This window comes from Bubalus kerabau, chromosome 23 (assembly GCF_029407905.1).
Source record: "Bubalus kerabau isolate K-KA32 ecotype Philippines breed swamp buffalo chromosome 23, PCC_UOA_SB_1v2, whole genome shotgun sequence".
Taxonomy (NCBI): Eukaryota; Metazoa; Chordata; class Mammalia; order Artiodactyla; family Bovidae; genus Bubalus; species Bubalus kerabau.
Genome location: NC_073646.1, coordinates 35,496,446 through 35,521,054, shown reverse-complemented (window position 1 = coordinate 35,521,054; position 24,609 = coordinate 35,496,446). Strand labels below are relative to the sequence as shown.

General features: G+C 60.4%; 1 protein-coding gene across 1 annotated transcript; it reads right to left on the bottom strand.

The window, feature by feature from the left end:
- Positions 1–60: 60 nt before the first annotated feature.
- On the bottom strand, positions 61–23,225 carry RASA4B (RAS p21 protein activator 4B). The gene is made up of 21 exons (XM_055561628.1): positions 23,037–23,225; positions 18,097–18,153; positions 16,470–16,583; positions 15,927–15,988; positions 14,673–14,802; positions 12,770–12,851; positions 11,994–12,125; positions 11,677–11,768; positions 10,270–10,387; positions 9,881–10,031; positions 9,493–9,557; positions 9,071–9,183; positions 8,629–8,821; positions 8,265–8,402; positions 7,303–7,447; positions 6,969–7,138; positions 6,360–6,497; positions 5,022–5,157; positions 3,367–3,487; positions 1,386–1,450; positions 61–1,288 (listed from the first exon to the last, which is right to left on the bottom strand). Exons 1-21 carry the CDS (start codon positions 23,099–23,101, stop codon positions 1,167–1,169), a joined length of 2,409 nt encoding a protein of 802 aa, XP_055417603.1. The 5' UTR covers positions 23,102–23,225; the 3' UTR covers positions 61–1,166.
- Positions 23,226–24,609: the final 1,384 nt, after the last annotated feature.

Below are 24,609 nucleotides of genomic sequence, written 5' to 3'. Positions count from 1 at the left end.
GGGGAGGGGGCAGCCCCCTGTGCCTTCATCACCTCTTTGCCTTTCTGGGCCACCCCTCAAAGAACCCAGTTTGCAGTCTGCCCAGATGGTCCTGCCCCAGAGCCTGGCTAGTCAGCCGGGTCAAGGGTCCTGCCTGTAACCCAGGCCCTTGGGAACTGTTCCAGGTCTGGGCTCACAGGGGAGGCTCTAAGCTTGGTTGAATGAGAACATGCTAGAAGACCCTGTCCCTCCTCTGTCTTGCTAATTACATGGAAGGTTTCTGTGTACCTAGGGAGGGACTGGGAGGAGGGCAGGGAGGTGATGACCAGGAAGTCCTGCTTGGGATGAGGGGGTTGGCATAAGGGACACTGGCAGGGCCAGGCCACGTGGTATGAGGTTCTGACCTGCTTCCTCTTGCAGGCCAGGTTGAAGGGCCTGTTTGGGGGCTGCAAGGAGGGGCAGCTGGTGAGGCGTGTCAGGCTTGCAGCCTGTGGGATGGATGAGTGGGATGAAGGGGTGTGGTGGGGACGGTAGGTGGGAGAAGAAAAAAGTCCTCAGGATGGGGGGCAGCAGAGAAGAGGCAACGGGGGTATACAGAGTCTATGCTGGCGCCCAGTCCTCGGCCACCCCCGCCAGCAGCCGACCCCCATCACGAGACCCCAGAGCCTCCGCAGTCACAGCAGGTTTATTGTCGGCAATAAGCACCTCGATGCTCTCCCGGGGGGCACAGCCCAGGAGCGGGTGGGGTGGCGGCTGGGAGCAAAGTGGGTGCTGAGGTCCAGGCCTGGTCTCCTGGGCTCTGCACGCCCTCCTGCCTCTCTGGGTCTGACAAGTGTCAGTCCATCTGGGAGTGGGCCACTGTAAAGGGTGGCTTCTGGCTGGCTCTGCCCTGGGCAGGAGAGGAGGGCCCTGGTGCAGCCTGGGGCGAGCAGAAGCGATGGCGGCGGGGAGCAGCCTGGCCTTATAGAGGAGCGAGAGCAACTGAAGCTCTCTGGAGACATCAGGTGGGCGATGACTAGCCAAAGCCTTGTCAGCCCTGGACTTCTGGAGCCCCCTGTCCCCTGACTCCCCCGGCCCAGGAGGGACCTGGGCCCTGCACCCCAGTAAGAGGGAGGGAGGCGAAATGCTGAGAGTGCGCGGGGGTCTTCCAGCACTTGGCAGGGCGTGGAGCAGCCTGCGGGGCGTCCTCACGTCTGCAGCTCCAGGATGCGGCTCGGCTCCGAGGGCGGTGAGCCTGCTGGGCTGGACCTATGGGCCTCCTGGAGGTCCCCGAGCACCTGGAGCAGCTCGGCCAGCGGGTCCCTGGAGGCTGGAGGCAGATGCGGGGTCAGAGGAGAGAGGGCCCCACTGGGGAGGGAGGCCCCACCCACAATGCCCAAAAGGGGGCTGGGGTGGGTAGCACCTACCTTCCCCAGGGCCCGTCGGCCCGTGGCCTGCCTCTGGGCCCGTGCTCAGCTGTCGGTGCTTCTCCCTGGGGGGAGAGGACAGGGTGTGAGGCTCCCATGTCCCCACAGGACCCAGGGTGACCCTGGCTGGGCCTCCTGAGCTGGAGGGGGTCCTGGGGGCAGGGGGCTGACTTTTCCAATCTACAGGAAGAGATACGGGCCCAGGTCTCAGCTGGCCCCCACTCACCTCCCTCGTCCCCGCTTCCAGCCCCCCCCCTTGGTCCCCCTTCTCCCCTCACCCCCCACTCCAGCCCCCTCTCTTGGTCCCCCCTCACCCCTCACCCCCCACCACCCCCGCAAGGGCAGTTTGGAAACCAAGGTTGAATCATGTCGCTCCTGTTTTGGAGGGGCCCTTGGGAAGAGGGCCAAGCGGAGCCTGAACATCCCCTAGTGTTAACTGCCCACAGGATGAGTTTCTTTCTTTTGGAAACAGGAGACAGTGATATTTTTCTTTCTTTCTGACCACACTGCACAGCATGTGGGATCCTAGTTCCCAGACCTAGGGTCAAACCTGCACCCCCTGCATTGGAAGCACGGGGTCTTAACCACTAGTCCACCAGGGATGTCCTGAGAATGCTGTCTCAAGCGTGGCTCCTGACCGGCATTCACCAATGGCACCCCGGGCCCCTCAAGTACAATCCTCTGTGCACTTACACAGAGGGAAGGTGAGCAGCCTCCGTGCAGACCTTGTGCCCCTTATTGAGGAATTCTATGGGCTCAGCCCTTTGACTGTTTCCCGGGTCTATTCTGGGAGAGACGTGTCCCTCTGCTGAGGTCTAACAAGCTCCTCCCCGTCAGGTGCCCCAGGTGACCCCGGGGGGTCAGTTTGGTCCCTTACACCTCTGCTCATTTGCTTCTTCAACATTTACTAGAAGAAGAGAAATCCGTGCTATTTAAGTAAACAAATGTATGATAATCTGCCTCAGCAGCTGCAGGGAATTAACGCAGCCAGGGGACGTGGACAGGTGGTCGGGCCAGAGGCTGGAGTTCCTGGTGGGGCAGAAGTTCTGGGCAGCAGGCTGGAATGGGCCGGGGCTGGTCAGAGGCTCCGGAGGTGGGGAGGCCCTCAAGGCAGGCTGTGCTGGTTAAGAGCCTGGGCACTGGTCTCACCTAAGCCCCAGGTGGGTTGGGTTCAAATCTTAGCTCTGCTGCTTCCTGGCTTAAATGGGGGATGATAAGAATCCACCTGTTTCAGTAGCTGCAAAAAGTGGTTTTTAAAAAGCACCCCATGTTTTCTAAGCTGGAGCCAGGGGCTTCCCTGGTGGCTCAAAGCAGAAGACATGGGTTCGATCCCTGGTCGCACATGCCTCAGAGCAACTAAGTCCGCGTGCCACAACTATTGAGCCTCTGCTCTAGAGCCTGGGAGCCAAAACTACTGAAGTCTAGAGGCCCTAGGTTCTGTGCTCGGCAACAAGAGAAGCCTCCGCAGTGAGAAGCCCTCATGATACAATTAGAGCGTAGCCTCCACTCACTGCAACTAGAGAAAAGCCTGCAAGGCAATGAAGACCCAGCACAGCGAAAAATATTAAAAAAAATAAAGTACAAAAATAAAACTAAAATAAGCCAGAGCCAGGGCTGAGAACCACTGAATTAAGTGAGTTGGCTGAGGGCAGTCCCGGTGCTCCGAGGGCCCCACGGAAGTGCTGGGCAGATAAGGGGGCGGAAATCAACCACAGCCTGACCCTGGGCTTCCACAGCCCTTGGCACCTTCATCCAAAAGAGAGCCAGCCTCGTGCTGCAGAGATCCAGGCACCCTGCCCTCCCCAGGCGTGGGTGCCCTAGCCAGGAAGGTGTGGGGCTAGATTAGGAGGGAAGAGAACAGCCACCGTGGAGGAGCCCTGAGCCCGATCCTGGCTCTGGCCAACCCCCGACCCCAGCACATCCCTGGGGGCTGCCCAGGCTCTGCCCGTGGGCCTCGCTGCCCCCGAATGGGCCTCCTTACCGCAGTGCAGCTTCCACACCCAGCAGGTGCCGGTAGATGAGCTGAGCCTCCAGGTCGTGGTCGAGAGGGTCATTCCACTCCTGCAGGGTCACCCAGGACCGCGTCTTGTTGCAGCCCAGATCTGGGGCAGAGAGGGGACAGAGTGGTGGGCAGGCACTGTGAGTGTTCACATCTGACTTCCTGGAACGCAGATGGGGAAACTGAGGCCTCAAGAGGGCAAGGGGTGGACTCAGGGGCCCCCCAGTGCAGGGCTGGGCTGGGGGCACAGCCTAGGAGGTCTGGCCCAGGGCCGGTCGGTGGTGCCCACGCTTCAGGGGGCAGCCCCTTATCTCCCTCCTGTTCAGCTCCTGAGCAGTAACTGACATAACTGCAGGATGTGGAAGTTGTGCAGGATACAACCTAGGGTGCTGGACCACTTTCTGGAAGATTCCTGCCTAGAAGGAAGCTGGGAGCAGCCAAGAACCATAAGGTCATGGTAAGAGGAGCCAGGAGAGTTGCTCCTTGGAATGAGCTGGCTCTGACACATGCTGGCTTCAAGACCTTGGCACAGACATCTGCCCTTGCCAAGACTCGGTCTCCCGCTCTACAGTACGCGGCTATCAGGCCCTGCCTTGTAGCACCCTGGGGAGCCCCGCTGTGCCACTGATGAGGGTTCTCGCCACAACGTTATAGCCGGAGGCTGCAGGCCGGGCCCATTAGCCAGAGACACGCTCATAACAAGCTGCCACTGCTCCCTGTCAGAGCCAGAGCTGAGCATGAGTGGGTGGGCCATCTTCCCAGGGCCTGGACCATGCTGAGCTACGGGGCTCAAGGCTCGGCCTGGCCTGCAGGCGGTGGGGGCTCAAAGTGCTGAGTGTCCTCTGTGACTGGGAAGCAATAATTTTGTAAAGCAGATACAGATAATGCAGGAAGATGTGGAACCTTCAAGAACATTGCTGTCCAAGAAGACAACCACTAGCCGCATGAGACCATTCATATCAAAATGAATTGAAATTAAAATAAATTCAAAACTCAGCTCCTTGGCTGCACTCGCTCCTTGGCTGCACTCGCCCCATCACAAGTGCTCAACAACCACATGTCCGCAGCTGGCACACACACAGCATTGGGCCATACAGATACACACCATTTCCATCATCACTAAAAGTTCTAGAAGCTTCTCTCTGCTATCCCTCTAGGGCCCAAGGCCCAGGGTACCCCCAACTCACAGCTCCAGTATTGGGCTGCCAGTGTGGCAATATGCAAATTCAGGAGCTCTCTTCAGCCCTTTTTAGCAAGGAATCCCTAAAGTGTGTTAGAACCCTGGTTCTGCAAGAAGCTCATTCATTGGGCTGAAAAAGTTTCCCTGGGAAAGGAGTTTGGAAGGAGCTGGACTAGATGGCGGCAGATATGGGATTCTAACTCTTGCCTCCTCCAGGGTCTCTCAGGCACCCACAGGCTTTGTACATACCAAGTGGCAGGTCCCAAAACACCGGATCACGGGACCCTTTCTGCCCAGAGCACCTGCATGGCCTGGCTGGCCTCAGGAGTGCCCACAGGTGCCCAGGTGGCTCCCAGCTGGCCAGTGAGGTGGGGCTCCAGAGCCCCATGTCCCAGGCAGGGGCCTGAGGCCTATGGGGGACTCAGCACTGTGGGTTTCTGGCCTGCATCCATCCCACCTGTCTTGTCCCTCTGGTGGCAGCAGCTCCATTTATCCCCGCGGAAGACGCCAGGGTGGTAGGAGCCCAGCAGGCTGGTGTTGTTGATGCAGACCTTCCGCAGCGCAGACAGCCACTGGTTCAGCTCGTTCACACTCTGCAGGGGATGAGGGGGAGGGGCCATGATGAGAGGTCACCGCCTCCAGGACGCCCTCCATCCTTGAAGCTGCCCTGCCTCTCAGGACTACACAGTCTTGAGATCTGGCTCAGCAGCTTTGGGGGAATTAGGAAAAGCTGCCCTTTCTCCAGACGCAGGCAGCCCACACCCAGCACATGGCCTGGTGAAGAGAGCGAAGGCTGGATTTCAGCCCCCACGGTCCCCTCGGCCAAGCCCCTGGGCAGTCCACAACCTGTCAATCATGTGTCACCATTTCTTCCCTGTGGCTCTAGACTCTGACCCATCAGGGAGTCCTTGGGGGTTGGGCCCCGTCGGATGGGTCTGTGACCTCCCACCCCTGCATCCAAGACAGTCACTCTGGGGAACAAAGCACGTCCCCACCCACACCACCATCCCCCTTGTTCAATGTCCCTGCTCAAATGCTGCCGTCAGAGGCCCTCCCTGAGAGCCCCTCCCTGCTGCACCCCACTCTGTCCCCTCCCTGTCTCTCTCAGTCTCCATTGCTAATGTCAACAAAGCACTGACATTAAAATAATGTCAAATATTTTCACTGACATTTAAAATATCTATTTACGGATCTATCTCCTTCCCTGCGATGGAAGCCCATGAAAGCAAGGACTCTGTTCTGTCTGCCGCGGTACCCGCACCACTTAGATTAGTGCCCAGAACCTAGAAAGCACTCAATGAATATTTTTTAGATGAATCAATAAATTAGTGAGTGAATGGGTTAATACATGAAGAGGAGAAGGGGATCTGAGAGAATCACCCACAGCCACACACTTGCATAAACGTGCGATTGTTATGTGTGGATACACACATACACACACACAGAAACACACAGACACCAACTTAAGACAAGCTCCAACAAATGTATACAATGCGAAGATTCAAGACACGAGGACACACTCATCTACGCACTGGACCGCCCTGAGACCTAAGACCTATGCGTGGGTGCCAAGACAGGGCCACACAGACATGGGCATGGCCTCCCAGGCACCCAGACCCCAAGAGACACACCCACGGCACTCACATGAGCTTTCACACCCATGCTGTGCCTGATACAGCAACAGGCGGTCAGAGGCTCACTCAGCCTTCACTCCAGCCCACCCAGGGCGGGGTGGGGGGGAGAGTTTCCCACAGGACCCCCACTGGCCGCGGGCCCCCCTCCACACGGCCCACACCTTGCACTGCAGGTAGGCGGTCTGGAGCCTGCCCGCATCATCCGTGTAGATAACCTGCATGACGTGGGAGCTGCTGAAGCTCTTCTCCTCCACCTTTTCTGCTGCCCGGATGTTGGCGAGCTTGATGAGGGTGCTTTTCTAGGGGGACGGGGACAGGGGAAGGGAGGCTCAGACCGAGGTCACTCCCCTTCCTATTTCTGGGCCTCAGTCTCCCCTTCCACAGCACCAGGGGTTGGCACTGGGGATCCAGAGGACCCACCCTCCCAGGAGTCTGCTCTGAGAGTGACCTCAGCCAGGACAGAGTACAAGCTCACTCAACCTGGCCTCTTGGGGGCCTGAGCATGCCTCAGTGCCCAACTCACGCACACCCCTGACCAAGAAGCCAGGGCCAGACACCGCAGCCACTGCCCACCCCAGGACCCCCTAGAAAGAGGACCTTCTTCCTCATGGGTCTTAAGTCACCCTATGGCTGCCACCAGGAGCTGGCCCCTGCCTGGCTTTCTTCTCCGACCCCGGTGGTCCCTGAGGTGGGCTAAGAGGAAGGGACAGGTGCCTCCAGGGTGTTCCAACCCCTCAGAGCCCCTCTTACCCTCTGGCGCCCTTACCCACCTTGGAGCTGGGGGTCTTGGCAAAGCTGAGGGCCTCCGTGGTAAGGGAGAAGTGGAGCTTCTTGAAGGAGGAGGACGTGAGGGGTCCTTTGCCCTTGGTCCTATGGATGAAGAGCGGCCCCTCCTTCACCGGGGGTGCCTGCAAGCTCAGGGCCCGCTGCAGGTCCAGCTCTGCGGGCCAGGGTGGGAAGACAACACGTGAACCCCGGGCGGCAAGGGCGGGGCCGGGGGCGGAGCAAACTTCAACATCGGGCTGTGGGTGGAGTAGTGAGAGGCACTGAGGTGGGCGGGGCAGGGGGCGGGGAAGGGGAGGGGCCGCGCCCTGAAGGTCTCACCATCTTTCTCCTGGATGTCCACCAGCTTGGTGATGAAGTCCTTCAGCTGGGCCACGCCCTGGCGCACCGTGGGCTGCAGCGGTTCCATCCAAGCCTCCTTAGCCCTGGAAGCTGGCGTGTCCATGTTGCCCACGTTCTGGACTGCCTAGGGGTTCGACAGCAGGAAAGGCCAGACTCGGCTAGAGTCAGACGCCAGGCGACGGCCACTCCCTGCCCCCACACCCCACCCCCGCACCCAGTCTGTGCTACTCCCACTGTAGAAATGGAGGCAGAAGGCGACCCAGGCTCTGCTCAAGGGCCCACTCTATCCCACTGGGGACTGGAGCAGGGCGGGGGCGGGGGACGGGTCACAGTTTGCGGTCTTTAGGGAACTTATAGTTGGGACTGAAAGTGAAGTTGCTCAGTTGTGTCCGACTCTTTGCGACCCCATGGACTGTAGTCCACCAGACTCCTGTTTCCATGGGATTTTCCAGGCAAGAGTACTGGAGTGAGTTGCCATTTCCTTCTCCAGGCGATCTTCCCCACCCAGGGATCGAACCCCGGTCTCCCGCATTGTAGGCAAGACGCTTTACCATCTGAGCCACCAGGGAAGTCCAGTTAGGAACTACTTGGGCCCAGTCTATTGACCTTCTGTGGATTTCACAGCAGACTCTGCTCCACTGGGTACCCTGGCCCCAGCCTGGTGCCAGGGAGATAAGGGCAGCCTGGGAGTCAGTAGATCTGGGAGTTAGAAGGCCCCGGTTCTCCCAACAGGCGGTGCGACCAGGCCTTGGGCACCCTCCAGCTCGTGGACTTGTTCCCTTAATCATGAGACTGGGCGACCATGAAAAAGCTATGAAAACTACGAAGTGCAGCGCCACAGGAGGGTACCGGCGGCCTGCCACAAGGCGTTCCTAGAGCCAGTGTGAAACACAGTGGGGAACCCAGCTGAGCATCTTCCGCTGGGGTCCGCAGCCCCGGACCTTGGCCAGCAGGAGTAGTGTGCGGCTGGTGCGGGCGTCCGCGTGCCGCTCTCGCAGGTGGAAGAGCTTGGGCGCCAGGATGGCAGGAGAGACGAAGCGCAGGCACAGGAAGCTGGTGACGGCGATGAAGGGCACGTTCTGGAGGGGCGCGAGAGAGTGGGGGGCTGGACTCTGCGAGGCCTGGGCTCTTTTGACAGCTCCCTTTGGGACTCTCTCCCTCGCTCCCGTGACCTTCCTGACCCCGGCCCCAGCCTGGGCTTCTAACCATCAATCAGGCCCCTTCCTACCAGGCCCTGAGACACCCGCCCCTTCTTTTCCTGCCACTTTCTCCCCCTCCGTCCAGCCCCACCGACAGAGGGCGCACCTCGTCCTGGGCGCTGGGAAAGCGCTCGCGCACGCGCCGGAAGAGCTGGCGGAAGGTGGCCCGGACCACCGCAGGGCACGCGCGAACCGAGCGGCTGAGTGCGCTCAGCAGCGCCCCCAGGTGGGCGCACAGCGTCTGCACGCTCTGCTCCAGCACCTCGGCCTCGGTCTGCGGGCGGTGCAGTCCAGAGCACCTGAGTGGGCCCCGGGGGCGGACCCGCCGAAAGATCGAGGTCAGCGCCTGCACCCACGACTCGGACAGGGGCGCCCGGAGACACAGGTGTAGAAAGACATCAGCTGAGACAGGGACACAGTCAACGCACAAATGGGCAGAGCGGACGAAAGGCCGACTCAGGCAGAAACACACGCACACTTGCACAAAGGGCCTGACCCGTCCCCCTGTCCGCCCCCACCCCACCCTCAGGGATCACCCCTGGCCTCACCCTACATCCTTGACTTCCACCTTGCTGGGATCCAACTCCACGTACTTCTTCTCCTCAAATACCCTGTCAATGATGGGGCCCAGGACTCCGTGCAGATACCGCATCCCTGCCACCTGGGGGCCACCGCGAGCCGCGTTGGTCCCGCCTCCCACCTCCAGCTACCCGCCCTCTCTCCCCGCAGCTGGCCTCCCAGCCACCGTCTGCCTGCTGTAGCCACCCAGGGTAGAATCTGGCACACACAGGGGAAGGCTGCTCAACAAACTGCAGCTACATGAATGAATGAACGAACGGAATTCTTAGCCTTAAAGGGCCCCAGACAGGAGACACATGAGTCAAGTTTAAGGTGCAGCTCTGTCTCTTGGCCTCTAGGAATCTCAGTCTCCTTTTCCATAAAACAAAGACAATATACCATGCAACCTCACCTTCAGAAAAGACTCCATGGACTTGGAGGCCAGAGAATTGCTCCGGAACAGGGTGTTCGCCTCACCTGCAAGCAGAGGTTCCCGTCGATAGGGGGTTGGGAGAGTGACAAGGCTTTGGGAAGAAGGATGGAGGAGCTTGGGACTAGAGGCTCCTTGCTGACCACTCAGGAAAGAGCCTCCTGGCCACCTGTCAACTCAGCATCCCATCTCTGCCTTTTGCTTTTTCCTTTACTTCCGAATCTGACCCGTCTCCCTCCTTAACTGGACCCATCGGCCTCCTGCAGGAGGACTCCGGGATTTCTCCCCTCTGACCATCCCTGGAGTCCTAGGCTCCTGGCCCTCCACCCCCACCCGGTGCCCTGACAGGCCACTCCCTCCCAGGCCTCACTGGTGCGGCTCAGCTCCAGCTGAAAGAGCAGGTCCAAGAAGTCTTTGGCCAGTCCCTGCCCCAGGAAGAGCTTGAGCAGGGTGGTGGCCACCTCCTGGCGGCACTCCGTGCTGGTCGTCTCCTCAATGAGTGAGATCAGCTGCCCTGGGCCCTGCAGGGGGCGGCGAGGAGAGGCGGGGCTGCAGGACACACAGGGGAACCCCAACCCTTCCCTCTAAGGACCGCAGAGGACCACGGGGAAGGGGGCCCACTGTCCCAAGGGACAGAGGGGCCCCGGGCACTGGCTGGTTCTGACAACTCAGATCTTCGCTCTTCAGAGAGTGTTTAGAAGGACGGGGAGGACACACCCAGGGTCCCTGAACCTCCCGCCTTCCCCGGGGGCCCCTCACCTGGGTGCCCGGCTTCACCTCTCGGCACAGCAGCTGCACCAGGGGCTGGTAGCAGCTGGATGGCAGCACTGTCTCGTCCCGCAGCCGCACCTCCAGCTGCAAGGAGCCCAGGTGGCCCCTGGAACGGGCAGCCCGTGACCTCTCCACCAGGGATCCAGGCCGCTCGGGGCCGGCCCCTTCTCCACTGCCTCTGTCTTCCCTGCCGTCCCTCTGAGCCAGCCGGCCCTCCACTGGGGTTTCCTCGCACTGTCTCCCCCCACCTCCCATTCTCTGCCCTGGCTGATCTGTTTGGAAAGCCCTTGCTGCCTCCATCCTCAGGGGAGCTCCATCCGTCTTCAAGGCCTGGCTCCCTGCCACCTCGAGACTCCTGAGGACCCCAGGCTTCACCCATGTGGGCGTGCTGGGCCCCCCGGCCTTGAGTTTGTCAACTCCCAGAGACCAGCTCCCATGTGTATGTTTTACACTGGAAGCAAATCCCCAAGCTTCATGACAACCTGCCAAGGGAAATTGAGGCTCAGACTGGGTAAGCAACTTGCCACATTAGACCTAACTTCCAAGCTCCCCTGTTCCGGCCCCTCCTGGGGAGGCTGCTGACCAAGGCTTGATAGTCTCTAAGGCCCCCCACCCCCATTTCCTGCAGGACAGCCCGGCTAAGTGACAAGTAACAAGACTGCCATGGCTGGTTCTATGGAAATGTCTTGGAGTTGGACACGGTGGCCCACCCAACCCTTGTCCTGATGAGGGTGTGTGTTGGGGGGGGTGGGTCTGGGACCTCCTGTGGACACACAGAGCTGAACCATTCGAGGTGGGGACACTGCTGTTCCTCCACTTCCGGGCTGAGTAGAGGGCAAGGGGGGGCCAGAGGGCTTCCTTATAGGGTTGCCAGATTCACAAAATAAAAATACAAGGCACTCAGTTACACTGAGTATCTTAAATATAAGTTTGTCTCATATACTTCATGGACATACACTAAAAAATCAGCTCAAGGTTTATGCCAAATTCAGCTTCACCAAACATCCTGTATTTTATCTGGCAACCCCATTCCTGGAAAACTATGGGGAGAGTGAGAGCTATGGCTCAGGGACACTGACTCAGAGCTCTGGGGACTTGAACTCTGGTCTAGGGTCTGCAGAGACACCCTTAAAGGGAAAGTATCTGAAGGCTTGTTCTAGAATCTGCCAGAAGACTGAAAGCAGGAGACTTGTACTGCCTTGGAGCTCTGAGGTCAGGGCTGAGTCCAGGACTGTCAGAAGGGGAAGAGGAGAAGATGCTGGCCTGGTGGACAAGGGCACAGGAAATCCAGGGCCAATCACTCCCGGCCGGCACACCTGCCTGCCTGCTGGAGCCGAGGCTAAGCCTCCCAGGGCCCAGACCTGCCACTCCTGTGGCCAAGCCCCAAGCACTCACTCTTCCCGCCGGCTCTTGGACTGGTCAGGCTGCAGCCGGAACCAGCCCTCCTCCCGCTGGGCCGCCCACAGTCTCTGCACGTTGACCACCACCTGGGAGCAGGACAGGCCTTGGTTGTTGGCAGAGGAGAGGTGGGGATGACCCGAGGCTTGGATCCTCGTTTCCCTTCCTTGCCAACCACTGTTCTTTTGAGAGGGGGTACCTGCTGAGGGTCCCTGAGCACCCGGGGGGTCCCGGGCCTCCTGGGTGGCCCTATGTGGGATGGGATGGCCGGAACGGAGGCCGGCAGGGGTGGCCTGAAGGGGCAGGGCGCTCACTTTGCCCAGGAAGTCGTTGCGGCTGACAAGGTCCCAGTCCCAGGCCTCCACACACAGCGCCTCCGCCGCCCCCTCCTCCAGCTCGAACTCAAACGTCTCGTTCCAACGTGGGTAGCATGACTTTTTCACGATCTGCCCCAAAAGAGATCACTGATCACTGGAGGCGGGCTGACTCCACCAGTCTCCCCAGGGCCACCTGAGCGCAGGGCCACCCCACACACCTCCCATGGGTTCCCCGCAGGGGCTCTGAGGCAACAATCCCTCCTCATCCGCGCAGAGGCCCCGAGATAGCAGAGGTAACGATTCCGTGTCCAAACCCCTACTCACTTCTCAAGTGGGGAAATCGAGGCCCAGAGCGGGTAAGACACTAGTCCAAGGCCACACAGCAAAATGGTAGCAGGCTGCCCTGAGAACCCAGGTCTCAACGCCCTCCCCACCAGGGCTGAGCCCCCCCACCAACCCTGGCTTTTTCCCGGAGTTGAGAAAAAAAGCAGTGTGGGCAGGGGGTGGACTTGGCAGATTAACCCCTAGGTGGGCAGACTGTCGCGGCGCACCCGGGCCAGGAGCGAAAGGCAGCAGAGACCGCAGGAGCTGGCACCAGAAAGGTGGGACCCACCGTGCACCCTGGGAGAGGCCACCCTGCTTCCCCGAGCCTCCTCTGAGAGACTGCAGACCTCAGCTGACCTCCCCGGTGATGGTCAGAGAGGATGAGGCCGTGAGGGCCTGGGCAGGTCCTGGAGCCCCCCGGCCCGCTCCCGGTCCTCCAGCCTCCTCACCGAGGTCTCCTGCGTGCGGCCGTTGTATCTCACTCGGACAAAGGGGTCAGATGCGCCATTCCGGTCCTTGGGGGCGAGGTCCCTGCAAGGGACCAGAGCACCCATTTGTCACCCAGCCTCACCTAGGTGGACACCCCCCACCCCACTGTGGGGTAACCCTACACCAGGCTGGAAAGGCCTGGGCGCAAGCTGGGAGGCTGTGGACAGTGTCTCTGCATTTTCTAGACCCTGACTCCCACTGTGTTCACCCCATGGACCTCCCCATGTGTTCCCCACACCAGGGTAAGGGTCCTCCAAGGCCCCTTCTGACTCCTGCTGCACCTCCTCGGGCAGCAGGGACGCGAGGCGAGTGCAGCCTGGAACAGCCCGGCCCAAGGGCGCATCTCGCTGCCCTCCGTTCCCAGGGCCAGGCTCACCTCTCTGAGCCTCGGTTTCCTCATCAAGAAAGTGGAGAAAACAATCCCTTGAATGGAGGTAACGGGCTCCTAGAAGGCCTACCCCCTCCTACTTGAGGGGGCCCTTGGGGAGCAGCCCCCACCACCATCCTGCCCTCTCCCCACAGCTGGTCCTTCACCAGGACCAAATCTGGCCACGGCACCCCCGGCTTAGCACCCTCTTTGGAAGAATCACAAACCCCCCCGCCCCGCCTTCCCTTCCCCGGAAATATCATTTTCTGTTCTTTTTTGTCTTTTCCAGTTTACGCCTCTTGTGACTGCTTCTCTTTCCTCCTCAGAACTGCCTATTAAAATTCCAGAGCATGGCCTTGAGAATCTGCCCAGAAGCAGGAGCAGAAAATGTTCTTCCTGCCTCTGCAACAAAGGCAGCTCCTTAAGGGGTCAAAAGCCGAGGACAGCGGGGGACAAGTCCTCTCACACACCAAAGGGGGGTTTGACTGACCGCTGTCCCCCGTTCGCCCCCAACCTTGTCACTTGCTAAGAGGAGGCCAGGTCATGTGTGCATGTGTGTGAGCGTGCATGTGAGTGTGTGAGCACTCAGGTTACACAGCCTGGCCTGGGCAAGGCTGAGGACGGAGGAAGTGAGTAGGCAGAGGGGTGGATGGTCCGCGAGGAGGACAGGGCATGAGGGGAGTGACTGTATGTCTGTCCAAGTCCAGCCCTTTTCCCTGGGACTGGCTGTGCGTGTCCCAGCCCCAGGACGCAAAATAAAGCCCAGGGGAGCCACAGGCCTCACGTTCAGGAGGCAGGCCTTCCTCCAGAGCAGCCAGCCACCCCGTGGGGACTCCACAGGTGCCAGCTGGCTGGTGGGCCCCTCCACGGGCCACCCCCGCTCCCGCCCCAGAGGCAGGCAAGGACCTGGTGGAGGTGGGTCGGAGCCAGAAAGGAAGGTGCTTCTCACGGAGTGTGTGTGACTCACACTCAGGCCCCGACGGGAGTGGAGCCTGCAGCTAAAAATACCCTGGTGGGGGCGGGGGGTTCCCTGGCACAGGTGACAGCCCCAGATTCCCATCCAAGTCACTCTCCCTCCGGGGAGAACCCCACCCTTTCCTCTGGAGATTTTCAGCAACTCCTTTCACCTCCCCCCAACCACCCTACCCTACCGAGGGCTCCCCGCCAACCCCACAAGTCAGACCAAGTTGACACTGAAGTTAAACCCAGGGGAAGCCCAGTCCTGGCACTGGGGCTGGATGATCGGGGAGCAGGGTCCCCTCCCCCATCTCCCCCACAGCTCGAGGATGCCTGGAGGTCCAGCATCAGACCAGCATCCTTGCCTCTAAGAGACACAGCCTCCCACAGGGTCACCGGGGCTGTCTTCATGTCCCCAGTCGCCCCCCAGAGCCCGCCGTCCAGGGAGGAAGCCTGGTGGTGTCAGGGAGAGGAGGCCTAGCACCCACGGTGGGCTTCTCTAGTTCCGGGGGCCCCCTGCCCAGCTCCCCACGGCTCACCTGGCCTCCAGCACAGAGCAGCGCAGCCTGCGGGCCCGGGTCCCCGGCACCACCTCCAGCCGCAGGTGGATCTCGCCCTGCACCTCCTCATCAGGGTCGACCTCGGTCAGATGGGCCCACCCGCTGAAACCTGAGGGGCCGCGGCTCAGCCAGGGGCCTGGCCCTTCTCCCGCAGCAACCCCCGCCCCCCCAACGCCCCGGGCCCCTGCACGATTGCCTCGGGGTCCTCTCAAGCTCCCAGGAGACAGGGGCTACTGCCCCCAGTGGCAGGTGGGGACACGGAGGGTCAGGAGCTGAACAGCGGCGGGCTCAAAGTCCAAGTCCAGCGTGGTGCCAAGCTGCATCTGGTGGCCCTGCCCTTGCCCCATCCTGGGACTGGCCTCTCTCACTCAGTTTCCCCATCTTAAGAGACAGGGAGAGCGGGCTGCCGGGAGGAGGACGCGACAGATGGGGGTGCAACAAGGGGATGGCATCACGGGGGCCACTGGCCCCAGAGTGGCCAGCTGGGGCCACAAGCAGGAGAGGCCTCAGGCCTGGCAGGGGCCAAGAGGCCCGGTGAGTCAGCAGCGGCCCTCCCCCACTGCCAGGCCCACCCCAGCCTCAGGGATGGGAGCAGGTGTGTGCCGGGGAGGCCCCTCGGGAGTCACGGGGGCTCAGGCCAGCAGAGCCTGAAGCACCTCTGAACTCCTGGTCTGAACCTCCACCGGCAGATGGTGACTCAGCCCGGAGGAGGCGGCACCAGGTCACAGGGCCTGGCTGGGGCAGGGCTGACCCCTCCAAACAATGTCAGTGTCTCCCGAATCCTCCAGGGGCTCTCTAGCCACACCCTGCCCCAGGCCAACCCCCTCGACTGAGGACACTGGGGACCAGGCCGAGGAGACCCGGTGGGGCACACAGCCAGCCAGACTGGAAGGAGGGGACCCCACCCCTTGACAACGGAGCATAAAGAGGCCCCTTCCTCTGCGTGCAGAGATCTCAGATCTCACTAGCAGCCCCTCATCCCCCCGGGGGGGGGATGTGGTCCCAACCAGGGGGGCAGAATGGTCCCGGCTACAGGGCAGAGACTAGGGAACAGGCGATGCAGAGGGCCATGGGCCCTTCTGGGGAGGCCCGCGACGGCTTTCCTGAGCACAGGGGACTGAAGGATCCCAGAGGAAGGTCTCGGAGCGGGGGATGGGCTGGGGACTGGGCAGACCAGTGTGGGGAAAGGGCAGGGGATGAGAAGCCGGCATGGCCTCCCTCCTGGGGTCTTACCCTTAGGGTGAGCGGCCAGCGTGTCCCTGGTAAGGCAGACCTTCCCGATGACATCATCCCGGCTGGAGGGTGGAGAGGGAGCCCGAGCTGGGCAGGGCTGGTGCAGAACTGGAGACCCCCAACCCACCCCACCCCCTTCAGTGCCCCTCTTGGGAGCAGGGAGGCTGACAGTGTGGTCACTTACAGGAGCCTACATGGAGCAGGACCTGTGACTCTCTGGCAGGCCCTCTCAGGGGCATGTGTCTGCACGTGGACTTACGCATGTGCCCACCTACATGCCCAGCTCTTCTCTCCGGGTGCCTGTTTCCAAGCTCACATCCCCATGCACACACAGCGCAGCACACACATGCACGCGTGGTGGGGTGTGAGCATAGTGAATCCACACACACGGACACAGATGCTGCACATCCAAGCCCTGCGCCCTGCAGGTCCCCTGGGCTCCCCCTCCTTCCAGGCTGTAAATAGGAGGCAAAGTGACCCGCAGTCCCAGAGAGGGACGGGGGCGGGGTCTGGGCCCCGGATGGGGAGCGCGGTTGCACCCACCTGAGAGCATCCTCGTCCATGACGTAGAAGGCCACCGAGTGGAAGGTGGGCGGCAGGTGCACCTCGTACTCCTCGCCCCAGAAGGGGCACAGGGTCTTCCACACAGTGGCCGTCCTGCAGGAGACGACCCTCAGCACTGCCCACAGACCCTTGGCCGGGACAGGGCGGTGGGCGCTGCGGGGCTCGAGCCCACCCGTCCCCACATTCCCCTCCATTTCCCGGAACAACTGCTCTGCTGGGTGATGATTCTCCCTACCCCTCCATCGTCTGCCGCCCATCATCCCCTCCTGACTGTGCTCTCTGCCCTGGCTGGGGCATTGGCTGCATTTGTCAGGCCATTTTCCATTTGGGGAAACTGAGGCCAGAGCTGGCAGTCGCTAGCCTCAGGCCACACAGCAGGACAATGGCAGAGCCAGCACCGGAAGGCTAGCTTCCCAGCCTCCAGTGGCTCCTGATACTGAAGAGACTCGCTGAGGGTGGAGGCAGGGGGATGGCCAAGCTGACTCTGGGGACAGACAGTCCTCCTGGGGGGGAACCTGAGAGCCAAGGTCTGGAGCCTGCCCCACAGAGCCAGCTCTGGTTCATCCCAGGGCAGAACCCTCAACTCATAGGGCTCCAGACACTTTCCTGATAGTCCAGCAGTTAAGACTCTGTGCTCCCACTGCAGGAGGCGTGGTGAGTTCCATCCCTGGTCGCAGAATTAAGATCCCGCATGCTGTGTGGTGTGACCAAAATAAACCCGCCAAAACTCCTAGGACTCAGCAGGGTAAGCTGAAACCCTCCAAGGACCTTGAGGAAGGCTCAGGGGATCACCTTCACCCCAACCACTTCTTGGACAGGCCACTTGAACTCTGGGGCCTCGATTTCCCTGTCTGTCCTTGAGACAACCCGAGCAGTCAGGCATCTCCCCACCCTGCTCCCCCCATCCCCCACGGTGTCCATGCTCTGGAGAGAGCCTGGAAAAAGGAACGCTGTTTGCAGGTGGGAAGCACTGTGGGGCTGACGTGACCGCCTTGGCTACTGATCAGCAGTGGGCATCCCAGTGGGCAGAAGGGTGGAGCGGCTCTGGCCATGAACTTTGGAGGCAAAGGCCTTCGTGGGAGAGGGTAGCAGACAACAAAGACCCTGCCCAGGATCATGGGGCCCAGGGGGAAAGGGATGCAGCACAGGAGAAGTGGCCCTTCTGGGCAAGTTAGCTTTTTTTTTTTTTTTTTAATGGGATGTGATGCTGTTGTATGGAGCTCATGGTAAGTATTAAACTGCAAAAGGTTTAGCATAGGGCCTGGCAGAGTCCATCCTCCCTGAGTGACATCTGTGGTTACCAGCCATTATCCTCTGGCCCTTTGGCCGGTTGTAAAGTTGTCAAGAGGAACAGAGTGGGTGGGAGGCCCTTGGCTGAGCGCCTAACCCACAGTAGATAATCCCTCTATGGGCGTTAAGGTCAGTAATTAGCAAGGCCAGTCGGTCTTTTCTCACCTCCCAGCAGGCTGTCAGGGCCTAATGGGCCCCAAGAAATCAGAAGCTGCAAGCCCTGGCCATCTCCATGCAAATTTCACACGCCCTTAGATGTGGGAGTTGGGGGGCGGGGCAGGAGGAATGGGCGGGGCGGGCGGGGCGGGGGCGGTACCTGATGATGGGCTCATTGTCCACCTTCACGATGCAGTAGGGGTCGCTGCTGCCGGTGCTGCAAAAGAGGGGAGGGACTGATGGGGGCGGGCGGGCCATGGGCACCCCTCCTCCCACCCCAGGAGAAAGGACAGTCCAGGCTGAGGCACCAGCCTCAAGGACCCAAAGACTCCTCAGGTTGAAAAGTGTGCCCCCACTCTTGGTCTGGGAGGGGGCTGGTGAGGCAAAGGCAGGAACCTGCACCAAGGCTCCCCGGCCACTGCTTCTCCAGCTCAGGACAGGTCACTTTTTCCTGCCGGCTCCCACAGCCCCCAAACCCTGCCTCGTCCAGGGGAGGACAGAAACAACAGTCACAAAAGCCCCTCCACCACGTCAGTCTCTCCTCTGAGCCTTGGTTCCTGCTGTTCCTTCTGCCTGGACTGCCTTCCCACTCCTCCCAAGACCCCTTCCCAGCCCCCCTCCTCTGAGAGCCCTCACCTGTCCCAGAGGCAGGGAGTAAGGTCTCCCCTCCCATCCCAGCACCGCTAGCGATGTACCGTCATCAACTGCCTCCTCTGCCTGACTATAACCCGAGAGTAGGGACCACTTCTGTGTTGACAGGGCTTGGCACAAGACTGGGTCCCCGTGAGTGTTTGTTGAGCAGAATGAATGAATGAATGGACATCCATCAGCCTCAAGCCCCCAGCCATCTGGGAAAGAATAAATAGGGAAGGCAAGCCAGGATGGCTTGGTTCCTCCTGTCTCTGTTGCCGGGGGATTCCTGGGGTTGAGGGCAGCCCTGGCCAGGCCCAGGGTCACTCCTGAGCAAGAAGCAGGAGTGGACTTTCTCCAGAAGTGCCCTTCAGGTCTGCGACCCATAAAAAGGAAGGAGATGTTGGATTTGCATGTTAGGAGGTTGGGGAATTCCAAGCCCAGTTTCCCTACTCAAAAGGGGATCTTCCTGCAGAGGAAGCTACTGGAGACAAAGCTTCTCCTGACACTGATGGGAAATGTCTCCCAAGACTCAGTCCCTCCTCCCCGTAGACTGGGATCTGTAACGCCACCACACAGGGTAGCTGACCTGATGTGAGGGCGAGCCCACAGACTGTGTTTAGTAATCGTTAGCACCACCCTGGACTCTCTGATCTTCTGTTTGTAACCCTCTCCCATTGTTCAAGAGCCCTGCCCCCTGGTTGGGAAACTAAGATTCCACTTGCCTTGCAGCAACTAAGCCCCAGCAAGGTGACTAGTGAGCCCTCGAGCCACAACGGGAGTCCATGCATTGCAGCTAGGGAAGATCCCATGTGCTGCAATTAAGACGATGCAGCCAAATAAATAAGTAAATATTTTTGTAAAAAAAGAATGGGCATTTAAGGACCTGAGCCCAATGGTGGTCCCTGGCCAGCTGTTGGGACTTGTGCTCTCTGCCCTGATGAGGCCCTTGGGCTGGGCCCCTTCCCACTTCTTACCCAAACCACTCTGCTGCTGCTGGCCCAGCCTGGCTCCTTGCGGGGCCTCTATATTTAGGGCCTTGGCAGTTTCCAGGCTGTAGAAGGGGGAGGATCAGGGCAAATCCTGAAATAGCCCCGGGATCGTCCCCAGGGCCGCTGGGCAAGGGAGCCAGCGGGTCACCGGTCACCATGAGACTCAGCTCCTCTCTGGCTGGCCCAGGCACCCGAGGATGGGGAGGAAGCAGGACAAAACCGAGCGGGCTCAGGAAGCTGTTCGGGGAGCACCGCTGGGCCCTGTGCCCTTAAGGGGACTGAAAACCCACGAATGGAAGTGGCAGAGAGGCGGGTGGCCACTGTGTGATGACCGCCCTTCCTCCAAACTGTCTCAGTCAAGATGGGTCACCAAGAATGAAGGAGAGCTCCCTGTCCTCAGAGGCATCCAAGTGCTAGCTGGAAGGGATGTTGCTCGTGAGTCAGGCTTGGGGCTCATGAGGCCCAGGGGTGCAGGCTCACCACCATCACCCCTGCCTCCAGCACTCAGGGAGGGCCTCCTGAGATTTCTGAACCCCTGCATGACTGAGCCAAATGCTTTGCATGGCATTTGCGAGGCTGGGTCCCCACTGAGCCCCACAGCAAGCTTGCAACCTGGGTCCAGATAGGATGCTTGGTCTGTCAGCAGAAGAGTGCATTTGACTCCTGACTTCTCTCCCTACCGGCTGTGTGGCCTTGGCAAAGGACTTCCACATCCTAAGCCTCAGTTTCCCCATCTACAAAAGTTTGTTGGAGCATTTGTTGGAGCAGTGTTCGGTCGCTCATTTGTGTCCGACTCTTTGTGACCCCATGAATGGCAGCATGCCAGGCTTCCCTGTCCTTCACCATCTCCCAGAGTTTGCTCAAATTCATGTCCGTTGAGTCAGTGATGCCATCTGAACATCTCATCTTCTGTCACCCCCTTCTCCTCTTGCCCTCAATCTTTCCCAGCATCAGGGCCTTTTCCAGCGATCAGCTGTATAAGGTAAATATGAGACGACTCATTGGAAAAGACCCTGATGCTGGGAAAGGTTGGGGGCAAGAGGAGAAGCAGGCAGCAGAGGATGAGATGGTTGGATGGTGTCAGTGACTCAATGGATGTGAATTTGAGCAAACTCTGGGAGACAGTGAAGGACAGGGAAGCCTGGCGTGCTGCAGTCCATGGGGTCGCAAAGAGCTGGACATGACTTGGCGACTGAACAAAGAGGACTTCATGGGAAAGGTCCTCAACATATCTGAATCTCCTCTACCGTGGAGCAGGTGTCCCTGAGGGCGCCGAGAATGCCGAGACAAATGAGTCATGGTTCCTGTGCTCAGAATCATGTGGCACCGGCAGCCCACAAAGGAGCAACTGGTACCAAGGGCTTCATCCTAACTCCAGCTGACCCAAAGTGCTACAGGGCAAGGAACCCTGCCCAAGGGCACCAGGGTAAGCTCTGGAGGTAAGTAGAAGTTTGGAAAGGGTCCTGAAGGATGAATAGGAGTTTTCCAGCCACCCCTGAAGGAAAGTGCTTGAAGGCGGGAAGACTCACACATGTGCGAGAGCAGGGAAGTAGGGGGCCAAAAGCCCAAATGTGAGGGCCTGAGGTGGCGCGGGTTAACATCTGGATCTAAGAGATGGTTGATGAGTCAGAGCTGCCTATACCAGCCACTATGGCGAAGACAGACCAAAAGAGGGGAGGGCAAGGGAGTACACAGGAGGGCAGGGCAAGCAAAGAGATTCTGGAGGCAGAACCCACAGAACTTGGTGACCCCTCCCCTGGGGATGGAGGTACCCGCGAAGGAGTCCCTCCCTTGTGCAGGGCTGGGCTGGGGAACCGGGCATCAGGGCTCCCAAGTGGGCAGAGTGCACAGTTTCACCGCCCTCGGCTGCTAAGAGCCTGGAGTCAGGCACTAGGGCCAGCGCTGCGGGGACGGGGAGGGAGGCGACAGACGGAGGGGCTGCACCTCCCAGCCGCCACCAGCCGGAGGAGGCCAAGCTGACCTAGATACCGGTGCCAGCAGGGGGCGGGGGCGGGGGCGGGGTGGGGGGCGGCCGGTGCTTGGAGGCTGGGCCTGGAGACCAAGACCCTTCTCAGAGCTCATCTGCCTCCCCACCCGAGAGACCACATTCCCAGCTCCAGCTCCCCTCCCCTCACAGCGAAACCCACCTTGACACAGCCCGCCCAGCACCCTCCCTCACCCATCGCCATGGCAACTGCTGAGCCTGGCCTCCTCAGGCCCAGGGGGCCTTGAACTGGAACTGCTCGTGGCGCTGAGCGTGCTGGGAAACTCACGGGGACCACTGTGCGCGCGAGGGAGGTGCCTGAGCCCCATCCTCCTGCGGCCCACTCCCGGGTCCGCCCCCCTCGGCATCCCGGCACCCGCTGAGGAGCCAGGGGTGGGGAGGCTGCCAGCCAGCAGACTTTGGACCCTAGGCTGCCTCCGGGATCCCCCGTCCCCGCCCCTCCTCCAGGCAGTCAGGCACCTCAGGCTTCATATTTTCCATCACCCTCCACCGAGAGGGATTTCCACCTCCAGTTTACAGCGGGGAAACTGAGACTTGGTGGACAATGAGCCGCCCAAGGCTCATAGGAGGGAAGCGGCAATGGGATCAGACAGCTCAGCTCTGGCATCTACTGAGAAGGGTGGTGGTGGTGGGGGGGTGTGGTGGTGGTGGGGGGGGGTGCGGTGGCGGGGGAAGAGGGGGGGGTGCTTTGGAAACCTCAAATCTGGCCAGGGGCCAGGGAAGGTCCTAGATGTCAGTGCTTATGAGAAGCCCTAGGATTAAGACCTTGCTCTGCCACCTGGGGACAGCATCTCCCCGTTCTCGGAGCCTCCGTTTTCCCATCCGTAAAATGGACCAGTGACAGCGGCCTTGCTGGGTGGTTTTAAGGGTTAAAGGCTGCTCCTCAGGCAAAGCTGAGGACACAAGAACAGCGACTCCCCAGCCACCCCATCCTGCACAGATCCTGCCTCTTGACCAATAGGTCTACTCTTCCTTCCCTTTTCAAAGGCACAGCAGGAAGCCCCAGGGCATTTCGGGTGCAGGGTGCATACTGCCAGGAACTAAGTGTTCCAGAACTACTGAGGAAGATCCTTCGTTTTTAGGGGGGCACTCCACCCCCTCCAGCCACACCCCCCGCAGTGCACAAAGACAACTCCTTTTCGATGTCACCCCCATGCCAGCTACAGTTCTATCAAAGCCCCTTCCGCTTGTGGGCCGCCGCCTTCCCTCCCCGTTCACTGAAGGCCCCTTATAGACCCCCCCCCGCCCCCTCCCCAGTCCCGGGCCCTTCCCTGTCATCCCCTGTCCGGTGTTCGAAGCAAATCTCACTGTCCCCTTTTCCCTGCCTGTCTCCCACGGCAGCCGCACTCGCCACACCCTCGCCACCACTGCTCTACTTGTGGGCGGGCCGTGTAGACCCCTGGAAGGTCAGGCGGGCATAAGGGGCAGCACCCCTCCTGGACAGTTGGGGTTTCCATCCCCAGGCTTGCTCACATGTCCTTGGCGGGCAGGTTCTTCCCCTCCACGATGCGGATGGACAGCGAGCTGCGCTTGGCCATCGCGGGTCCGCGACGCGGGGTCCTTGGCCAGGGGAGCCGGACGCCAGGTTTCAGTGCAGCGGCCGGCAGGCGGGCGGGCGAGGGAGCGCTGGACTGGGCGCAGGAGGGGGGCGGGCCCCGCGAGGCGGGGGAGGTAAACGCGGAGGTGGGGAAATCTAGTCCACTTCATTCACCCCCGCCCCCGCCCCACGTGCGGGGACACAGCGCCCGGACGGACCAATCGGCGGCCGGGGCTCCCCAGGGTGGGCGGGGCCGGCCCGAGCCGCGGCGTTCATTGGGCCCCTGAAGCGGTGTGAGGGCGGGGCCTGCTCCGGGCGGGGGCGGGCGATGGTTGGTACCGGCTCGCTGGTGGGGGGAAAGCGGAGGGGTTAGGGGCTCCCCGCTAGCCGAGTGGAGACTCAAGGCCACAGGTGACGTGCGCCAGGACCCGCGTGGGCCACGGGCGTGGTCCGAGTGTCTGTACCCAGGCGTTCAAGGGTGTGGGCCCGAGTGTGAGCTGGGAGGCGTGAGCAAGCGCGGGGATGCGCGGGTGGGATCGAGCGAGGAGGACAGCGCTGGTCCCCGGAGGCTAACTCGGGGAGGCCCCTGCAAAGGTGTAAGTTGAACAAATGAACAACCGGATGAATTTAGCAAACAACAGGTGTGTTAGTGTTAGAGTCGCGGGACCCAGAAGGAGGTGAAGCGGGGCAACTCAAACGTCCCGGGGATCCAGAGGTGTGGGGATTAGTCTGAAAAAGCCGGATTATTTGGGGGAACCTACTTGGGAGAAGGGGGCGTCCTCAGTTGTCATCTCATTTCGCCTTTTACATGCCCGGAGTGGGAGACTGGATGAGTCACGTTCACAGAGGGAAAATTATGTGCTGGAAGGTCACACAATTGGCCCCTGGTGGGGCTAGGCTAGGCCTCCCCAGAACTTTGGGCCTGACTGGGGACCTTTCCACGCGGGCAGGATCCTTCTCTGAGACTCAGTGTGCCCCTTCCCAAATCTAGAAGTCACAATCTGAGTCTGACACAGTGGCAACTGGCCCTGGCAGCTGACTCAGGGGTGGGGGTGTGGATAGGTGGGAGAGGTATTACCCCAAGCATGACTGCAGACTTGGGTCCTCACCCCAGTCCCACCACTCCCTTGCTGGGTGATGCTGGATGGCTTCCTAGACCTCTCTGAGCTGGTTTCATTCCATCACCTGCAAAGAGGGAGCCCTGCTGCTGCTGCTGCTGCTGCGTCGCTTCAGTCGTGTCCGACTCTGTGCAACCCCACCTACCAAAAGCACCTACCAAAAGGACTCACTATGTATGGGGGTGCCCAGCAGGTTCTGTTTTCTGTTATATTTTGTCTTTCCTGTTTTGTTATTTATACACTTACACGCATGCTTTACCGAATTCAGAAGGCATTGAAGGTTTACAGTACCTTCAGTGAAAAGTCAGTCTCTTCTCTCCCAGCCACACAAATTCCTTCCCCGGAGGCACCCACTAGTCCTGACACCTTGTGCGTCCTTTTGGACTCAGTC